The sequence below is a fragment of the Atractosteus spatula genome, chromosome 9 (genome assembly GCF_055471065.1).
Source record: "Atractosteus spatula isolate fAtrSpa1 chromosome 9, fAtrSpa1.hap1, whole genome shotgun sequence".
In the NCBI taxonomy this organism is placed as follows: Eukaryota; Metazoa; Chordata; class Actinopteri; order Semionotiformes; family Lepisosteidae; genus Atractosteus; species Atractosteus spatula.
In genome coordinates, this window is record NC_142714.1 from 5,304,956 (window position 1) to 5,326,209 (window position 21,254).

General features: G+C 39.3%; 1 protein-coding gene across 1 annotated transcript in view; it reads right to left on the reverse strand.

Annotated features, from left to right (window-relative positions):
• npas3 (neuronal PAS domain protein 3) overlaps positions 1-21,254 on the reverse strand; it is a 182,723-nt gene that overhangs the window by 132,306 nt on the left and 29,163 nt on the right. The window contains exon 3 of the mRNA XM_088925112.1: positions 11,543-11,625. Within this exon, the coding sequence (XP_088781238.1) occupies positions 11,543-11,625 (83 nt within the window). The remainder of the gene's footprint in view (positions 1-11,542; positions 11,626-21,254) is intronic.

Consider the following 21,254-nt stretch of genomic DNA (forward strand, 5'->3'; position numbering starts at 1 on the left):
TTTTCCAAACTTTCAGAGAATAAAACTGAGCTTTCAAAATACGGCAATTACCAAATGTTAGTTTGAAAAAAAATCAAGCAGCAGCAATTCCAGGAAAGCAAAATTAAACTAATGCTTTGTTTCCATACAGACTTTTTTTAGCCTTGAGCTAAAAATGTTTAGCACTGGTGCTTAGTTGTGTTCGTAAATCCAGTGACACTGAATGACAGAGGAAAATAAGGCAGAGTGCAAGAAGGAATATCTTTTGGGAAGGTGCCCCTGTGGTACCAAACCTGTTTAAATTCTGAAGGTATTTCAAGGTTGTTATCTATTTCAGATCAACACCATGGGTCAGAGTTCAGGGCTGGCAGAATTTACAACCCTCCAATGAGTTTTGATTGACAGCAATCAGCATCTCTTCGGCATTACTCAGGGAACAAAGTAAGGGTCAAGACAGCGGGCGATTTCATCTGTCATTTTTAATTATCCAAATGATATTCACAGACAAAACCTTTCCCATCCATCAGGGCATCACATTACCATAGACAATGTTTGTTTAAAGACAGGCCCATAAAATCAAACAATTATGAATGCAGACAAGCCTCGCTGTTGACTGCATAAATGATCGGGTCTGATTTCCAAATTCCCATTGCTAATGAATTGGTAGGTTGCTGGCAGGAAGTGGTAAGTAATAATAAGGACGCCCGTCTAATGTTCCTATTGACTTTTCTGAGGCCCCGGAAAGCAGCAGCAAAGATTCAAAAGTGACGTCAAGTTGGGTTTCCATAGGAGCCGTATTGATAGTGGTACACAGCTAAAATCCAAGTAGTTAACTCCTGACCTTGTGGCAGGACCATGGCTCCCAGGAGGGAGCTGAAATGCTAGCAGTACAATACATCACGAGCCGAGCCAGACGCTGCAGGGGCTCTCCAGCATTGCTGCACAGGCTTGTCTCTTTCAGCGGCCTGCCATTTATAAAAAAGAGTAATCCTCTGTAATTCAGTTGTAGGCTTCAAAATTTACTCCATTTAAGTCTGTTACAAGGGACAGCAAACCACGCGTTGCAATTTTTGTGCCCGCGTTGTGTGTGTGAGCGCACATGGGACACGCAGCAGAGATGCTGAACAAACTAAACGTTTCCTGACTTAAGACCCTGGGATGAAGGCAGCAGAAATGTTTCTCCAGAGGGAGAAGTCCAACCAAGATGGAGAAAAATAATCCAAGTATTTTCAGGGAAAACAAATAAAGTGCGCAGTTTGTGTTGTGAGCGTTCGTGAGCTATAACAGAAGTAATTAACGACACATTGTATGTTTCAATTTACTTTTACTGGCAAAGTTTTATTTCCCCCTTCTAAGAATCTGAATCAAATTCCTCAACTTCAAACACAAAGGGAAGACAAGAATGTTGTCTGATCTCTGTGCTTTAACGTGACCTACTGTAGCAATGCCTTTTTCAGTCCTGGTCAGAAAGGGCTGTCAAACATAACAGCAGGATGCTGATGAAGATTAAACACACTGGGCTGTGTTCGGCTGCTCAAGAGCAGTTCATACTGCACAGTGCGAAGAATTAAACACTGGCGATATTTCTTTCCATGTCCATTGGACATTGAAGTGAATCAGCAATTCATTAGTGAATTCCTAACTAGTACTGACAACTTGGCAGGGGTAGGGACCTCATAAACCTGGTAAAAGTGGTGTTAAGTCACAATGATCAGAGAAATTCAGGCGACCGGACTGGCGGCGAGAAACATAATGACCGTGGACCGTGGTACAAATATTTTTATGAGCCCTCCCCTCTCTCCTGACATTACACAGTAGCAGCACCTGAACAAAATACAGGAGGCTGCTCAGTCATTTGGGCCTTTTTCTCCACAAGGGCATCTACAATCCCACTACAGAGCTCTACGATTCTACATAACACTTTGTTTGTCCATCTCTTATGTTTTCTGTAAAGTGCCCTAATATCAGCTGACTCCAGTTCAGTACCCAGGGTGTGGCTGGGGGCTGCTGGCGTGGTCAATTCCTCTTCCTCTTCCTCTGTCCGTGTTCCACTCTTTTCTCCTCACTGTCCCCAGGAGCACAGCGCAGTGCGTCAATGGCAAGGGGTGAACAAGAGATGACACAGGCTCTGCGTTTCTCTCTTGCAATCCAGAAAAAAACATCTCTATTTTAGTCAGTTTGGCTGCCACCTTAAATCTCTCTCTATTAATTTTTCTTTTTATTCATGAGAGCCCCGCTTTCATGCTTTTGCGGCACAGGTAAATTAGTATGACTTTCAGCTGTTGCGATGGTGACCCACAACTAATTGTAAAAATTGCCACCGACTTCCAGTCTTGTTCTTCCGGTCTTTTCCCCCATAAATCTTTATTTTGTAATCAGCATATTTAAACACCACAATGAATATTTTCCCACAGACCTTCGCTCGGTCACACACGTATGTCTCGCCAATTAAAAAAGTGAGTTAAGTTTTAATTAAATTTGAAATCCATTACACCCAACCCCATATCTAGCCCCGGCCTTAGACGGATTCTATTTCAAGAAAAAACGTTCAAGCAAATGACAAAGAGTAGATTTAAAAATCCCCATGACACTAACAAGACATTCAATATTGCTGTAATTACAAATGAATCACGATTGGTATATAAATAATAATTAATAATACATGTTTTTCTAAATCACAGTGTTCGACACACTACATGTTGCACTGCGAGATAAATGCAGGCCCCTACCCCTCTGCAGTGGGGCAGTATGATTGCTCCAGCTGTACCACCTACAGCCCCGCCGGAGCTGTGAGAGATGTGTGCTCAACATCCTGTGAAGGTAAGACCGCGTTTAGACTCAGGAGACTGGGAGGGATTTACAAGAAGACTGATGGCTGCTTCAGGCTGGTCTTTTTGGTAGGATGAAATACATGCACAAGGAGTTGAGTTTCGTGCAGTGCCCTGTTCATTACTGTCACATTAAAGTTCAGAGATTCTCTTTAACCTAAGCTAAAGCTTTATATTTTAGCGAGCCATGTTAGTTTGTCACATTTTTTCCCCCCAACAGCAAAAACTAATTTCAAGTGATACCTGGGGTCTAACTGCAGCAGAACAAGAATCTGGCCATTTCTATACCACAGGCCTCTGTTGTACAGCACGCCTTCTGGCTTCTTCATTATTCCTAGCTAGAGATGCAGTGGAAACAGCATATCAAATTACTGCTACCCAACTCTGGACAGTATTAGTATCGAAAGATTCTGACAACCTTACATCTGTACCATCTCAAAATCACTATCAGCACAACCTCAGCTGATAACACGGTAATTCAGTGCCTTCTGAAGACATTAAAACTTAATTGCACGAGAGGAATTAGTGATTTAATTAATTTGCAACTCATTGCCCTCCCCCCAATACTTTCCATACATAAGGAATTTGAAACCTTAAGCTAAAAAAGTCTACAAATATATTAATAAATATGACAATGCATTTATAAGCATGCTAAAAAATAATCTGATTTTTAAAAATGAATACGATATTAAAAGCATTGTGCACTGGCATGCTTATTTCATGAATGAGTGAAGACACTATTTACAAACTCCATCTTAAATCTTCACATAGTTTAGTAAGCTTGCAGCGTCAGATTTCTTCATCTATTTTTTAATCCTTCATAGTTTTCCTTATAATGCATTTTTGTTACCTGACTTGCAGACACTGCAAAGATTTATTTTCAAGAAATTCCTGTTGGCATTACTGAAATGTATGCATGAAAAACAAGTCACAAAAAGTGCAATGCTAATTGGATACAGGCATATGTGTTTATCATGTTAAAATCTAAACGATGACAGAAATTGTATTTTAATGTGATGCTAAATTTTTGTCAATGAAAAACTGCATTTTCACACAATCCCCTTCCATATTCCGTTCCTACGCTGAGAAATAATTAAATTCTAATAACACGCCACAACCTTGATATTATACATTAAGTATTTTGTAAAGCTTATTTATGAAATAACCACAGATTAGTTCCTAAGACAAGGTTTCCCTACTGTCTTTTGAAGTCAGGTCTTTTAAAACACAATAAAAATCCCACTTTTTCCCCACTTTAAGAACTGGCTCCTGCTGCCAAATGTATTCCAGTCAGCCTCAGTCCTGAGACGAGAGCAGTGAGATTTCATCAAGCGCACATTCCGACATGCCAGTGTAAGTATTTTTAAGATATGTAAATACTGTTCCCATTATGTTATGCAAGGTACTGAACCATGGTAAGAAGGGGTCTGACATGTTTGCTTTCAACAGCAAATTAGTAAACAAGAGATAAACTAACAAGCAGGAGAAAAGAGCAGTACTGAATATGTAAAGTTAACAGTATGGACTCCAAACTCAGGAGCAGTGAGTGTGAACTGACATATTCAGTAGAAAGCAAAGCATGACAACTGTCTTAAGTCTTTTTTTAAAGAATCGGTTTCCACCCTGTGCTTCCTTGTGTTTTTTACCAAGTAAATAGTCTATTAATTCAATATTTTCTGACTTATCATGACAGTAAATCAACCCTGTGGCTCAGGCGCAGACACGTGCACACCTCTTTTTATGCAATAACATGCAGTAATTAGATGAACTGATACAGTAAACCCGTTTGAAAGGGTCTCCTTTTCTTCTAAAAATATGCAAAATGCTAAAAAAGAAAGTACTGTTGGCATAGAGAGTAATTTCACAAGTTTGCCAGTCATTTTTTATCAAAGTGTTAAAATAACCTGTTTGTCCTGCTGAAAGTAAATCAATTTGTATAATCCCATACGCTGTAATTGTGTAATTCTGAGGTAGTAGTGTCTGTGATATTACATTTACCTTAACCAGGAGACCCATCTATCACTGTCTTAAGAGCTATGATGAGGTACAATGTAGGTAGTCATGATCATTTCTCAAATACTTGGAATAATTGAACACGTCTATAAAACAAAACACTCTGCTTCCTGAAAAACACTCTGCTTGTACGCTTAATGTCTTCTATAACTTTCCAAAAGTATGGAATAAAGGAGAGTCTCTTGCATTTCTGTATCACGGATTATGACACTTCCACTAAGCATAGTGTTTTTTTTAAGGTACCTAGTTTTTTTGCTTGTGAATTTTACCCACATATACTGTATAAACAGAAAGCCCGGAAGAAAACACTAATTTAAGAAATCCTTCTATGCATTTACAGTGATGCATTGCTTTTCTTCTATTGCATAGCTAAACAGAAGCATTAGAACACAAGTCTGACAGCTACATAAAGCAACATTCCCACTGGGAATAGCAAATACAGCTTATGTATCCTCCAGGCAGCAGGTCACATTCTTAGACTAGGTTGCCTAGGGAAAAAAACCTTCCACTAAGCAAAGTTTTAACAGAATTTTTAATTAATTTAAGTTTTGTTTATATAAAAGCTATAAACAGGCACCTGAACTCCAGCCACTGGCTGACTGGCTAGGATAGGCAATATTGTGTGCAAAGAAGAGAGCTTTTCATTTCAAGTAAAGTCTCCTTTGGCACTGTGAAGGCTGAGAAACAGATCTTCAGTGATCCTTGGCTTTGCTTTCAAGGTGGAAACGATTTGAGACAACAAATATTCGCGGCTAGGGAAAAAATGAGGAAAAACAGATTTTGTAGTGTTGTTTTCTGAACAGTCCCCTACCATATTTATCACTGACTTTTAATGACAGGAGCTGGAAAGCTATAATGACGATTCTTCCAACCTACAAATCAACCTGCGATTACAACTTGTGACAGCTGCACACAGCCCCCCTCAAAGACAGATTCTCATTCCTCCTTGATGTTATGCAAATGTAAACAGCTGTCATTTCTAAGAGGGAGCCTCGCTTTATTTCGGCAGCTTCTAAGAATGAAGGGGTTAAACACCTTTTTGAAAATAAGCCCCGTTATCAAATACCGTCTGCACCAACAAAAAACAAATCAAGAACAAACAGAACAAAAGTACAGAACAGCTTAACATGAAAGAATCAGTTGCTAAACCTTAGAAATTGCTGTCTGTTGAACCTCAAACGGGTGTCCAGTAACCTCTGCACACCACAGCTGTTCTAGCTTAGCCAGAAGAAAAAATGTTCTTTAATTAAGGTAGCATGTCTGCCTGTTAGTGTTTGCAGCCACTTGTCTTTCTTAAGGTGGTGGACAATGCTGAGCATTGCAGTAAAAACTTGTTTTCATTAAGATGCATCTGCATATCTGTGTCACACAACAACATATATTGACCTTCTACCGACAAGTCGAGTGATTTCTAAATAAGCGGCTCCTCAGCTGTGACCTGAGAAAAGAATTAAATGGGCATCAAAAAAGTTAATAACTTCAACGCTCCCATAAAAAAAAGAACTAAAAATACAGGCTTAAATGAGGTCTTTTTTAGAAGTGGAAAACTGACTGAAACTGACCGTCTTCAACCATCCGCCTGAAATACATCCAAAAACCGGGGGAACAGTGGAGGCAGTTGGGCAAATGGAAAGTGACACCTGGGGCGTTTGCTACCACCTGCCCGATATTCATTCAATTACGAGGTTTGCCCAGTTAGCCCTCTCTGCCTAATTACAAAAGATTTATTTTTTCTCGCAGAGGTTTATCGCGGAAAGGACCTCGCCACCCCTTTTAGAAACGGCGTCCCTGCCCCTCGTGAGCAGCTGAGCCTTTTTTATTTGCCAGCTCTGCTTAAAAAGTGTCTGCAAGGGTCTCATTTATTTCATGTAAACTATTATGCCACTGATATAAATGCTATTATTTAAGCAGCAGAGAGGTTTTCTCTGCATGCCAGAGAATGTCTTCCATTTCTGTTAATGACCTATTGCCGCTGTCTGATTCAATACAGCCCACTGACTATAGAAATGACAACACTCAGCAGGAGGCAACAAAACGGTCAACAAACAGTGCTGAGAGCTGTCATTGCCCTCAAACCGGCTCCTCTGCTCTGTGCCGCGGCACCACAATAAGCAACACTCCATCCTGCCGCAGCATAATATCTGAATTTTGCTGGCCAATGAGATTTGCTAAGTGTCCGTCATGCACCCTACAAAATCCACGCGCAGGCACGCCACGGACACACATCTCCTGGATGTCCCAGTATGGTGTTAATGAGTATTCAGAGCAGCCAGTTCCGAAAAGGACAGAGCTCCTGTTTCTTACAAGTCCAGAACGCTGCCCGCTCTGAATTGCATAAGAAACAGGCTTCTTCACAGCCGCCTTTTTCCTTTTAATATCTTTGCCTCAGCACGTCGGTAATTCCCAATGGAAGCCATAGTTATTTCCATACCTATTAAATGTGAATAGGATAAACCAAATTTAAAAGATCCTTTTGTTTCACCGTTAATCGCTGTATTGTAAACTCTCGAGGAGAATGAAAAATGTTTTACCTCCATTTTTTGTAAAAGACTAATTTATAAGAAAACACCTCAGCAGCCTAGACTGTTCTTAAATCATACTGAATAATTGCCTTCTTTCTCACAGTGTTTAAAGGAAAATGTTAAAAAAGCTGCCCCTTTTCTGGTACTGCGGACAGCTGCCTTAAGAACTGCGTGCATATAAAATCAGTTAATTGATTATCTTAGACAACAAAACACAGCCTTAAATTTATTCTATGCATTTTCAGTTAAACAAAACACTTACAAAAAAGGGTTTCTATAGAGATTCTGCCCAGGGCAGACAGGTCAGAGGAGTAAAAAGAAAAGAAACACAATACAGTAAGACAAAAACACTTTTGGAGGGCTGGATTAGAAATACTAAAGGTTGGATTAGTTGGTAATTCAACAGCACTTGCAATACATAGAGAGAATACGGTTCCTTTTTTATTGGTAGAATCCAGATTAATCCACCGTCTTTATTTCTGATACCAAGTAATGCTCAAAGGTTGTATGTGTACTAAAAGGTGCGGAAATTTTGCATCTCAAACAACCCCAAGAAAGTCAGTTAATAAAAACATCACAGCAGCTCACTGGCAGAAGACTTCCGAGGTAAACATCACTGGCTGAGCCTTCAAAATTAATCTGACCAATCCTGAATTTACACTGAAGTGGTTGACCCATCCTGTCTCATTTTTGAAGGGCAGAGAATATGATTAAGTCCGCTCACTTAGATTGATAAAGAGCAATTTTTATTAAAGTAATTTTTTAGATTTTAATGTTGACAAAATAATCTCAATAAATGCTGAACTAGATTTAACAGACACTGCTGGGAAAAAAAAAAACTCCTACATATTTTTTACATAAAAACTCTTTTAAATTTCATTTTCTTTTTTAAATGTTCACTGAGAAAATATAAACCTTGATTTTTTTGTCTTACAATTGTATAGGCCTTTTTTTCCCCCACAAACTGCTTCTCGGCAGACAGAAAATAGCAGAAAAAGGAAAAGCACAATAGCACCGTAATTGACAACTGCGTTGCGAATTCAAAACATACCTGCTGTTTCACAAGGTCACTCTCTTGAGCTACTACTAAATATGATGTTTTCAAGGCTCCTAGCAGTTAAAAACAAATTATTTTTTAAGGATTTGCTTTCTAGCTGAAACAAAGAAGGGAAAGATATTTTAAGAGCCCTGGATATTTAAGAAGACGGTATTCTAAAAAAACAATGAACTCTCCTGTGAGCCAGAATGCTGGTGTACACACACAGAGCAGGTAAAGCAGAGAAGAGCTCATCAGGAGTCTTCTTTATTAAGCGCTATCAAACACAGTCTAATCTGTCTAAAATTAGCTGGTGAGCTCAACAAGTAATGACTGCCTTGCATTCATTATTAGTTCATTTTCCCTAAATCAATCACCAGCCGAGCATGGTTTTTTTAAATGTCATCCTAAAACTTTTCACAATCAATTAGGCTGAAGATTAATGGGGACAATTTGCCAGGAACAAGTCCTTCCTTGAAAAGGCCACGCCTCAACAGACTTTCGGCCTGGTATTGATGTTAATTATAAATTTCCTTTTCCTTGTCAGACACTTAACCTGTTGAAAGGCAATTTTCACCTGCAGTTAGACACAGACATATCCAAGTATCAGGCAATGAGAGAAAAAAAAAAGATTTATTATGAGTCTAGGCTGACTTTATTACTGCATTCCAAAAATGTATTTGTCTAATAATTTTTGTGATGGTGCAAATGTGATTTCTCTGTCCGTCCATTCAATAGTTAACTCCAAAAGAAGTATTATTTTTTTGCTTTAACCTGGGGAGTTTAGGAAAGCCCAAAGACCTGTCAATTTCAATTGAATAAGTACTTACAGTACAGGACAATAAATAGTGCTGTTGTTTTGCACTCTTAGACTCTTGGGCATTAGTGCATAGAGAGTCTTCTTCTTTTACCAAAACCTAGTGGGAAAACTTCGACAATCACACAACACACATTTTCAAAATATTTGAATTACAGCTTAAATAAAACGGATACATATATGATATATGACTTTCCAAATTCATTCCCCAGCACAGCAGATGCACTCATGTGAGCAAAATGAGCTTAATCTTTTTTTTTATTTTGGTTTTACAGGTACAGTGCTTGAACTGTAAGATTTATCAAACAAATAGCAATAGAAGAAAATGACAAGCCTTGAGGCTAAATATTTATTGTCTCAATAATTCCTGCCTCCTAGAAAACACTGTTCCACACTTTTCAATGCTAGGAGATGAAGAAAAGGTACAAGAAGAAATCCTAATTTGTAAAAATGGTTAATAAGTACTTAAAATTTGATCCTATAAAATCCATGATTTTTCTTTGCAGCCCCTTAGCATATGGGTGAACTAATATGCCAAGCGTCTATGGGGGTTGGCTAAATGAAAATAATTGGTGCCATTACAACTGCATACCTGATCACCATATGTTGTACAACTGCCTTTACAGTCCAATAAACACTGATTTTTCAAAATATATAAAATTGTCATAAGAAATATTAAAAGTAAGTGTGGATTAGTGGTTAGAGCTCTGTGCAGGTGGCTGGGAGGCTGTGGGTTTGAATTCGAGAACACTGCCGTTGTACCCTCTAGCAAGGTAAACACTCAAACTGCTCCAGTAAAATACCCACCTGAGCTGGGCACAACTGCACGACGCTCTGCACAAAAGTGTATCAGCCAATTATATCTGAGGCAGGAATAAATCGCAAGCACAATGCAAATGTCATGTGTTGTTGAAATTGTTCGTCCGGGACATCCCATCTGTGAAAGGCATAGGCCAAAGTGATAAACTTTGTTTTTTTATCACAAGTGTCAGTTGTTAGATAGTTGAATGTGACAATGAATTTGTACCATGTCGACCACTTGTTAAATAGTATATACTATATCTGCTATTCAGTTTTACTATTGTTAATCTCCTATTTCAGCTGGACTGGTAGACATTTCAAATGATGTGAATGTGATAAAACTAGATTAATGGCTTACATTTTGTCCATAAGAACCAGTTCATTATTTCATACAAATATCCATTTCATACTGCCGCAAAAGCAGATACTGTATATCTGGGAGCTTTAGGTGAACTGCGCTGCTCAGAGGTCCTTCCGTTCATGTAATACAAGTCTCATGCAAGATTTAAACGGGCGTTTTAGCTCATTGCATTAAGACCGTTTTTTAGCTAAGCAAAGTCATAACCAGTTCACACTTATTGCCGAAGCTGCAAGTTTCACAGGACCGAGACCCAACTCATAGCCTGCATCTCTTTGAAGAAGAATTTCCTGTATCTTTTTCCTCAAACCCTTGCTTATTTTAGCACTTAAATGAACTAAGAACCTCCTTTTTTACTTTTCCAAAGTTTTGTCACTTCATAAAAATACTACCATTTCAATATACTTTAAAGATGTCACTGGTTAGCCCCAGAACACCTCAATAAGGTCTATCTGAAGAACTGACTAGATTCACTGAAGGGATGCTGACCGCTATGTCATAAAAACGTTACGCTTTCGTGATGCTGTAAGCCAAATCTGACCTCCCTATCCCACAAGCAACTCCTTCTATACACAAAAGAGATGTACATGTACTGTAGTTTTGTGCAGTCCCCTAACAGCATCGCTACAAGAAATCAACATGCCTCGATTTTTATCTTTATATATTGATTTATATTCATTTATTTCTAGACTTTAGACAACTATTTTTTAAATTTTAAATAAGTCCCCAATATACGTTAAGGCAAACAACTAGCACAGGGTTCAATAACAAGGAAATAAGTAAGACAATGCAGTGGGAAGTGATGAGATTTTGAAGTTGGAAGAACACAGCAGAGTTTCCAGGTTTGGGTTAAGAGACACTAGCTCAGTTGGAATCAATACCAGCCGACACTGGGGGCTCAGAGGGATCACGGCCGGAGAGCGTATGAGCCCCTGAACTGCTGCATGACTAATACAAATGAAAAAAAAAACGAATTATGATAAGGAAAATCAGAATAAAGACCCTATGCAACTTGTTAACAAGATAAGAAATTGTCTGCCAGACTCTAGCAAATTTCTCTTTTTCTTTGTGTGTCGCAAAGGATCTCGAGGGAAAAGAAAAAGTCTCATAAAAAAAATAAAGATATCGCAAGGGAAGGAAAGGAGATGTGAAGCAGTGAAAGCACGCTGGCAGGAAGAGGAGTCATACCTGGAGAATGTGGCTTCCCAGATGCTGTTCAAAGATCTCCGTTGCCACAACGCTGGGACTTCTCCTGCGCTGAGCCCCTATAGCTGAACAGAGGAAGACACATCAGGCGGAGAGACAGCGCAGTTTAAAACACAAGGCATACTCAGGAGACGGCACTCACGAGGGACCAGAGAAAAGGAAGCTTGCAAAAAGGAGAGTGGGGATCTTTTTCAGCTAAAATAGAACTCCATGTGTACTGTACTATAGAGGAAGAGTGATCAAGCAGAGGATGATGCATAATATTATAATGGCACCGTCATGGACAGAAGTTAATTTATTGAACCTGGGGTGTGCCAGTCTTTTCAGCACTGTGTGAATGTGCTGCTTTAAGAAAGATACCTATTAAAATTATTTTTCTCATTTTTGTGAAATTTTCTCTTTATATTCAAATGATCTGTTAACATTTCCTTGAAAATGCAGGGCGTGGTGTGTCTGTCTGTGTTGCTATACAGTACATTTATATACATTTACATTAGAAAAAGCTTCACATGAGTACAGAACTGGTTACTACAGTGCACTCGGCATCAATTTTATTAGTAACGGGACACAGATGGAATAAACAGTATTTCTGTACACATGGCCGATATCAGTGACAGCCTAAACACTGCAGTAAAATAAGCTTGCTTGTAATTAACGTAATCAATATCAGCTCACAAATGAGCTAAACTTCCAAACATATATTCGATGCATACATATTCAATTTCCAGGTAGTGTGAAGAAGCTTGTTTCTAAATTAGAGATAATATCATAGCATTGGATAACTGGAGAATAGCACCCTTAGGGCATTTATCAAGTTCCAACTTTAAAGTGGGTGAAGCACCATGCGCAGTCCTTCGAAAATGGCCTGCGGTAATTTCAAACTTAACAGACCTTGTCCCACCAGAGCTCATTACAGTGAATTTTATAACAAAGTACTCTGTACTTAATTTTCAGAGCTTAGCCAAGCGTTCTGGTAATGTGGCTGCATTAAGTGCAATTAATGATGTAATAAAAGCAGTGGATGGCCATTAAATACTCTCAAGGACCAGTTGTAAACATCGCCTCCATGTTGTGTGCCTAGCAGTTAGTGCAGTGTCAGGGAGCAGGTCCCCTGTGGGCTCCTGTGCCGATGAACACAGGAACACCGAGCTGCAGGAAGCTTTGCTGTCCTTCAAATATTCCACACTTATCTGCAGCAATAGTAAACACAATTCTCCCTCCGGTTATGCTTTAAGCGTTTAGCCTTTTCCTCCCTCCGGGCCTTAGCCCCAAAAAAACAACATCCACAGAAAAGAAAACATCTCCAGATCACGAGGGCGTGGAGTTGGGGGATTAATTTGCGCTTAGTAACAAAGACACAGTACAAACAGTACAATAAAATGTAGTGAAGTTTCTCTGTGTGACCCACTCATCCTGTATTGGTGCCTTCAATACCAAGAGCAGAAGGCATTCTCTCAATCACAGGAGGTCTGGAATAAGCCACCCAGCCGATACCCTGGTTTCTTTCAAGACACACAAAATAAATATTTTTGCATGAAAAACCTACTAACTGCCTAAGAGGTGAGATGAGCTGAATGACTTCCTCTCATTTGCTACCTTTCTTCTGTTCTTGTGATCTCATTTAATTTTATTTAAACAAGGCAGTAAAAAAAATATTATGAAACGTACAGTGAGAGGCGCAATACCAATCCAGAACAGGGGCACTAAATAAATGATGAAATATCTCCCACTGCATAATTCTTACTAAAAGATATTTAAAACGCACTTGCAGTGTAGCAGGTGAGGAACTGCTGCATCATAATTACCCATCAAGCACTGTTTTTGGTTTATGGCTCCAGCAACCCTCACTGCTGCACAAAATATCACTTTGCTGTTTTAAATATTACATCTAAATTAAAAATATCGTGTCACCTTCTCTTAGTTAAAGACACTTACTGGACCACCAAAAGTAAAATGATTCATTCTTTCATATGCGGAAAATTCAATGACCTTGGGGATCTTTTCAAACTAAAACCAAAAGTTGTGAATATTTTATAAAAACGTAGTTAAAATGTCAAACTGGCACCATTCCTTAAGCCCCCTGGCCACCTTAAAGCTCTCTCATAACTACGGTTTTATTACTATCACCACATTAACAATTCAGCTATTCTCCTTTTACCCAGACTCCTTCATCAAAAGCAATGCCTCAACCTTGCATTTCCAGCACCTCCTCCAGACAGAACGAGTTCACAGTCACAACGGTTTCTTGTCTGACTGCAAGCGCATCGTTTATCGAGCATAATAGGCGAGTCACTGCTATTGTGCGAGTCACGGTAATTGGGGGCCATATATGACACCTTGCAGCTTTGAAAACATTCGGAAGAAAAGGAAGAAAAATGGACACATTTTCTCTAATTGGCATTTAATTACATTATTTTCTAAATTTTGTGTTCTTCAAGTAAAGAAGAAACCTCCTATGGTGTATCACTCAAAGGCCTGTAGCGCCTAGACAGTGGGTGACCACATCAGAAGCACAGTCGCGTTGGTAGACAGTGCGTTAATTACTATGCTGCTTTCACTGGGCACATAGCACTTCTTTTTTTTGGCTGCACCATTAAGTCACCCATTGCCAGCGATGTCCTACGCCCCCGTGTCAGAGCTGGGCTTTTTAAGCGGACAGTATACAGCCAGGCAAGTGGTATCACCAGGAAGGCAGTGCTTATCTCAACTGCGTTTGCTGGACAGCGGTCTTAGTTCAGCAAAACAGGCAAACATGCAGATGCAGGCAGGAGCATAATGAAAAAAGTGTTTGAAAGTTTCACTTAAAAGTCACTGAAAGTCACTCCTAGACTGCCACAAATAAATTGATTACTCTTGTCATTATGGTTAAAAAAATAGTTTTTCTGTCTTGACCAGCTGTAACCAATTTTGTGAGGCACATTCATGCCGCCTTCGGGCTTCAAGAGATTTGTTGACACCCCACACCAGAAAAATGTTTTTTGTTTATAAAGACATGGCTATATTTTAAAAATGTTAGGCAGCTTAGAATATAATAATGAGATAGAACCGAAGGCATAAAATAGTTTTAGTAACTTATATTTTACCTCAAGGGTTTACTGGGCTTACTAGGATACCTGAAACTCATAGTACTCTAATTCTCATATACTGTTGTTGATAACAATGCTTTGTTACTGTGTAGATTTGCAAATACATACAATAAATTTAAGATACCTGATGTATAAAGACAGTGAGTTAATATGATAATCTGATACTTAAAATTTAAGTATTATGTTGTACTGTACCCTGAAAAAGTTTTCATTTTTGCAATTGAGCGAGAAAGGATTTTTTAACATTGTCCACCTATTTGAATTAAAGAACTGATGCGGTACAGAAACAAATAGTACAAGTCTGTAAATTGGTTAAACATCTATTACCGGAACTTCCTTGTTTCCTGCAGAACTCAAAAGGCTGATCTCATATGTCAAACAAAGAAGCAGATCAAAAAAATGATGCAAACTGAACAATATTCCTTCTAGCACTTTTAAGTAAAACTGAAAAGCCCCCAAAAAAGATGCTGAAGAGTAGCAAGCCATTAATGTGCAGCTTGAAGTTAAGTGTTTTCATGTTGGGCTTTGCAGATTATCCGTTTATTATTTACATAACCTCCTAATTCCACATTAATCATTAGACTGGAGCCCTAATCAAAACAAATGAGCAGTTTTATATTTGCTCCTCAATGCCAGAATGAATAATAAATGCTAAGCTTTTCACTCCTAGCATTTTGTTCTTCGATTAAAAGAACTTCAACCATACACAATGACAACGCAGGTTTATCGGTGACAATGAAAGCGCGCTTTTTTCTGCTAACTTCCACAACATCCTGCGCTCAGTATGAACATATGCTGAGACATAAAACAAATATTGGCTACCAGGCCACTTCTCGTAAGTGATCTACAGAAAATGAAAAGAAGCTTTCTGCATTCTCCAAAACAAGAGCCAAACAATGAGCAGGAGAGAAAGCACAGCTAGTAATTTGTCAAGGAAAATGGGAGAATTATAAATACTGTTCGAAGTACTGTATAGCACAGGATGAACAAAGAGACAGCAGCATTTAGACAAAGTGGAGTGAAGAGAGATCACAGGCTACAGATTAAAAGACTATTGTTCGCACACATAAAATAAAGTTCCATTAATGCTAACATGGCGTTGATCTATTTTGCTTTAAATTTAAGCAATTAAAGCAAAGCTCATTTTTAGATAATATTTGTTTCTATTAAATGTACTTAAACATCGAGGAAGGTGATCTGAAAGGACACTTCACAAACATTTTTTGGTGTGTGTGTGTAAAATATGCAACCTGATTCTCAGAACAGCAGCAATTTCAAATCGCAGTGCTACTTGAAAGTCAATTTAACTTTCAGTTTTATAAGTCTACATTATTGCTATTGTTAATTTATTTCTCATTTAATGGAAAATTGGCAACAGGGCCCCTGACTGTCATTTTAAATCTGCAATAATTTCTCGTGAAGCTTAGCGTCTTTATTCCCAAGTTCTGGATTAACGGAGCTAAATGGCAGCTCCAGCATTACTAAAGCTCAGGGGCAGGTACTGTTACACAAATTGCCAATTCAATTAACAGAGTGTAAATGCTCAACTGGCAGGCTGAGGGAAGGACAGCCATTTTGGCAAGTGTCAGTCCTAATTTATCAAACTGTCAAAGCTCCACTGTCAGGTGCCTGCGGTCACTGTCTGCTTCTTAATGCTACAGTTGTAAAGTTGTAAAATCTGTCCGTTCAGAAGCCTCTACAATGCACAATGCTCAAAACTGATTTTCAAATCCCACGCACTTCATGGCCATGTTGCTGTTGGCCGCTCCAGTGATGTTTTAATCAGGCAGAATGGCGCCTGCACATTCTGATGACCTACCCTCGCACAGCTCTTCCGCAGGAAAAGGGCACCGACAAGGACCTGGCACCTTCTGCTTCTGCAGTGGGAATCCTACCCAATCTACTGCTTGGTGTTCAGAAATGAAAAGGCACATACTTGTACTGTGGAGCATCTCTAGTGGCTCGATCAGTGAAGGCACTTGCCTAAGCGCAGGCTGAGCTCTGTGATCATGGGTTCGAGGCTGGGTCGTCGCCAGCTGACAGTGACCCGGATACCCCATCTGGTGGCAGTTGACTGAGGGCAGGGTGGCATTAGTTTGTGCCCCTGGGCATTTGCAGGCATGCGGTGCAGATGGTGCCCTCAACCTCAGGCAGGGGGCTGGAGTGCCTGCAGTGTGTTAAAGGGCAAGTGGCACGATGGCAGGAGGATTGGAGGACTCTGCATGCACGTCCTCATTCTCCCCAGACTGAGGACGAGCAACTCGTAGCTGCAAGCTAAAAACATTAAAAACCACACAGGTGGATATTCCAAATTGGGTGGGTATAAGGAAAAAAATAGTAACTGAAGCTTCTAAAAAATTAGAAACGTACTGTAATTTGTTTTAATTTCTCCCCCTTGCGAGCAACATTATTGCAAATCTCTATTTTCTGTCAGCCTTCTGAAACCTTTTTTCATTGCCTTTTCCTCATCTAGAATCTTACATTTACTCCTTGTTACATGTCTGACAGCACTGCCTTCAGAACTACTTACCAATTCATCTGACTGATCTCCAGAGCACAAAGTAGAACGCAAAACCAGACATTGAGTACAATGGGTTTACTCTTTCCATCGGAACAGGTAAAACTGCGTGAGGAATATTACTACACACCTCAGGTCTGATGTGTCACTTGTAGGGAACTAACATCTATTAAGGGTTAGGTCTGTCAGTCTAAAACTGGCTTTATAAAATGAAAGAGAATCTGTAATGCTTAGTGATCAGGAAAGTACTCCATGCCTGCATTTACAGGTAGTGAGAGCTTCATGTAGACATATCACACATCCTCTTCACGTTGCTGGGAATGGGCACACAATATGGAGCACATGCATAATGCAATGGGAGAACCAGCAGGCGGCACACTGCTCCGTGGACAAAAATCTCCTAACCCATGCATCAGTATGGTGCCAACCTTCATATGAGATGTTAATCTGAGATCCTCACTTGAACAACTGTTCACGAGAAGTGTTAACACAGGTGTCCTGGCCAGGACCGACACTGGGCTTGAACAATCTGACCTCTCTGAAGTTTCCCCTTTATTCAACTGGCGAAGTGACGACTCACTTAATCTGCATCTGGCACATACTGGCTGTGTTATGTCACCCAGCTGGGGGCTATTTCACTGGTGGATGAAGTGGGCCCCCTCATATATTTAAAGGGCTCTGGGATGCTTTGGGACCAATAGCACTACTGTATATAAATGTGATTACTTATTAGTAAATACAGTACCTTACCACACACAAATAAAAATGCAAGGTCAACTCTACAAGAGTTGTACTAGGCACACCAAATGTAGCTCTTACACAGAACTGGTACAGAAGTATCTCCATGCTCACATATTTTGTAGTCAATTGTTTCCATGCCGGGCAGCATGGTGGCGCACTGGACAGTACTGCTGCCTCACAGGGCTAATTGGCTAAGTGGTTAATTCTCTTCTGGGAAGACTGGCTCTAGCTGTGAGTGTGTGTATCTGGGTGTGCCGTGAGATGGACTGGCATCCCGTTCAAGCCTGCTGCTTGCCAGGATAGGCTCCGGCTCCCTCACCGGAGAAGTGGTTAGAAAATGGATGGATGGGTATTCCCATGCCTGTATATAATACAGAGCTTAACTGGAAATGTCCCTAACAAAAGAATAACAAAATCTAAACCGACTGTGTAAAAGGAAATACTGTAGACTGCAGACTTTTGGATGCCAAACGCAAAGATCATGTGTTCAAACAAGGACAAGACTATCACAGAAGAAAGTCAACAAATGTATACAACCATGTGGTTTGCTGTATCACAATATATATACTGTAACTGACAACTTCCTGCAAAGTATTATTGTCCTTGTTTGTACACATTAGCACACCATTTGTATTTATTAATTAGAATAAGACAGACATTTTAGGACGTTAGCTTCACAAACACACGTGCTGTTTAATATTGTTCAAACTATTTCTAACTAGTCACGAGCAGGTGTCCTTGTATAAAATCCTTAGTCTGATCTGCGATCACATGGCTGACACAGAGCATCTTGTATTGTAGTTCCCCTCAGACATTTTATTGTTAATGGCATTTTTTTTTTGCATTTTTAGGGTACATTTCCCTCTGTAAGATACATGGAAACTCTGGCTGCCGACAGGCATAGCAAATATAGCAAAAACCAGGCAACATCTGAAACACATGAAACTGAATTTCAAATGTTGTTCTGCTCTACTGAAAAAAAAAAGTTTTCGTGACCGTGTTTAAATTACATCCCTTCGGTGATGTGAACGGTATCACAAAAACCTATCCGGAGAGAGTGGAATGTGGTACAAAAAATAGTCATTATGTTCAAGGCATCTTATCTTGCGTTTGTGTAATTTTAGCAAACAGGCATGACAGTCTCCTCCGACATGGTTAGCCACAGCTCATGCCTGCTCAATGTCTAAATGTGCTAGTTATGCCCTGCCTCAGCGTACAGGATGCAGGCCCAGAACCACAAGTATTATATGCATCTAAGCTAAAAAACCGACTCAGCTGCTATGTGGTCAGAAGTGGGTTGAAATCATGGACAGCTCCTTTCACTAGGGTCTCGCTGAGCCAAAATGCCTGAAGTTAAACAAATTGCACAGGAGACCTGCTTCTTCTCATGTCAGAAAACAAACCATGCCAGAAAACGAAAGACGTAAAACCCAAGGAACTCCTCACTGCCATGAGCGCTTGTGTTCCCTTCTAAGGCTGGACTTTTCATAACGTATATACAGTATTCATGTGCCAGTGGGTCAAATCAATTGATCAAGGAGTACACCTTAGTAGAGAGATGAAATAGAACATTTTGAAAAAAAAATCATTTGTGAAACGTGTGAGACGCAGAATTCCTAAATCATCTGTTGAACTGTTTTAGCTAATGCAATAATGGCAATCCGGTCATATTACATAGTGTATATACTATACTGTATACTACTCTAGGAAACTCTTGTTAGCACAGTAAATTCATATACTGTACAGTATACAATACCAATCTATAAATAACAAGCTCTAATGTTATACCAAGCTCATCTCTGAAAGTGCCATGCCATTCTAATTTAGTCATGCTGTTTTCTACCAATCCATCAGCCTCCCTTTTTAGCAAATGCTTTAAGTGTGAAAGGCAATTAAATAATTTACTGACCAGTGGTAATGTTATGACTGGATCACACCATTTGTAGTGCCTGTTTAATAAGTAATAAGGTTGAAAATGGGGGGTTGAAACGTTTGTTTTAATTAGTTTCTTCTAAGATCTTTCAGCTCTTTAAAGTTTTTATGTTTAATCATCTATTTTTCTTTCAGTTCATTTATATAATTGAATTTTAAGTCTTAATTCTAGAGAAACAGCAAATTAAAAAATATGCAATATGCTATTTCTCTTAAACTAGAGCACAAATGGCTTAATATTTTATCTGTTTCCACACTTACACATCACAGTAACACTTTATAAGTGTCTGTTCACAATTGATTCAGGATAAGTAATAAAAAATAAATGTTTCACGTGCATTAATTATGTACCCAATAGAGATGTACTCAATATACTATTACAACTGTATGAAATATGCGACTGGCAAATGTGGTGTATTTTCATTGAACTATTGAACTGGACACTTCTAAATTGGGGAAAATCCCGATTTCACCAAGGACCATGTGATCATGGAAAAAATGAAAAACTTTTCTAGTACATTTCTATAAAAACCTAATCTTGTCTTGTTGTGAAGTCTGAGCTGAACATAGCTAAGTATTATTGTTGAGCATTTTGTTTAGGTTTGCATGCATATACAAGACCTACAGTATGTAATGCCAAGGCAACAACCTAATAAAGTTCTTCAATATATGGCAAATTAATTATTAAAGATGCAGTTTAAACTTTCTGCACACGTTTAGCTTTGCAAAACACACATGCGTAAACATAACGAATATCTGACCTCATCTGTAAAACCAAAGGCTTCTTTTTCTTGTATTTTTTATGAGCCAGAGATATCTTTCATATTACACTGTTGTTGTTGTTTTTTTTTATTCGAACCACGTATTTCGTGTTGCTTTGAAATACCCTGGCCGTCTTTTACAGAATTGAGTTGGACCAGGTAAATCATATTTCCACTGGCTAAAGTCCTACACACTCAGGGAACAAAAAAGGCAGGGAGTGGTAAAGTCAAATGTACTGCATCAGCAGAATGAGCCCTGTTGGACACTGGAAACAATATTACTTCAATAGACTTTGAGTAAAAGTTCAGCAAATTATATCTGAAGGCTACAGGAAAGTCAGGTAATAGTTGTTTAAAAAGCGTGAGTGATGTATTGGAGAGGTGACACCCCCCCACCTCCAATGTCCAACACACACACAAAACTGCAACAAATGTACAGTGTGTAACCTTTACATCTCTGAGCATAACAATATCTAAGTGAAGAAGGCTGCCTGACTGCCTTTAAACGGGAAAGCATTAAAAGAATTCCGACATGCTCGTTTCTGCAGACATTTCGTGAGTTTAACTGGGAAAACCTAACGAGTGATTAACTGTGCAATGGGTTGTGTCAGTGCAGTCCCTAGGTTGAAAGGAGACCACAAAGATAGATCCCTAAG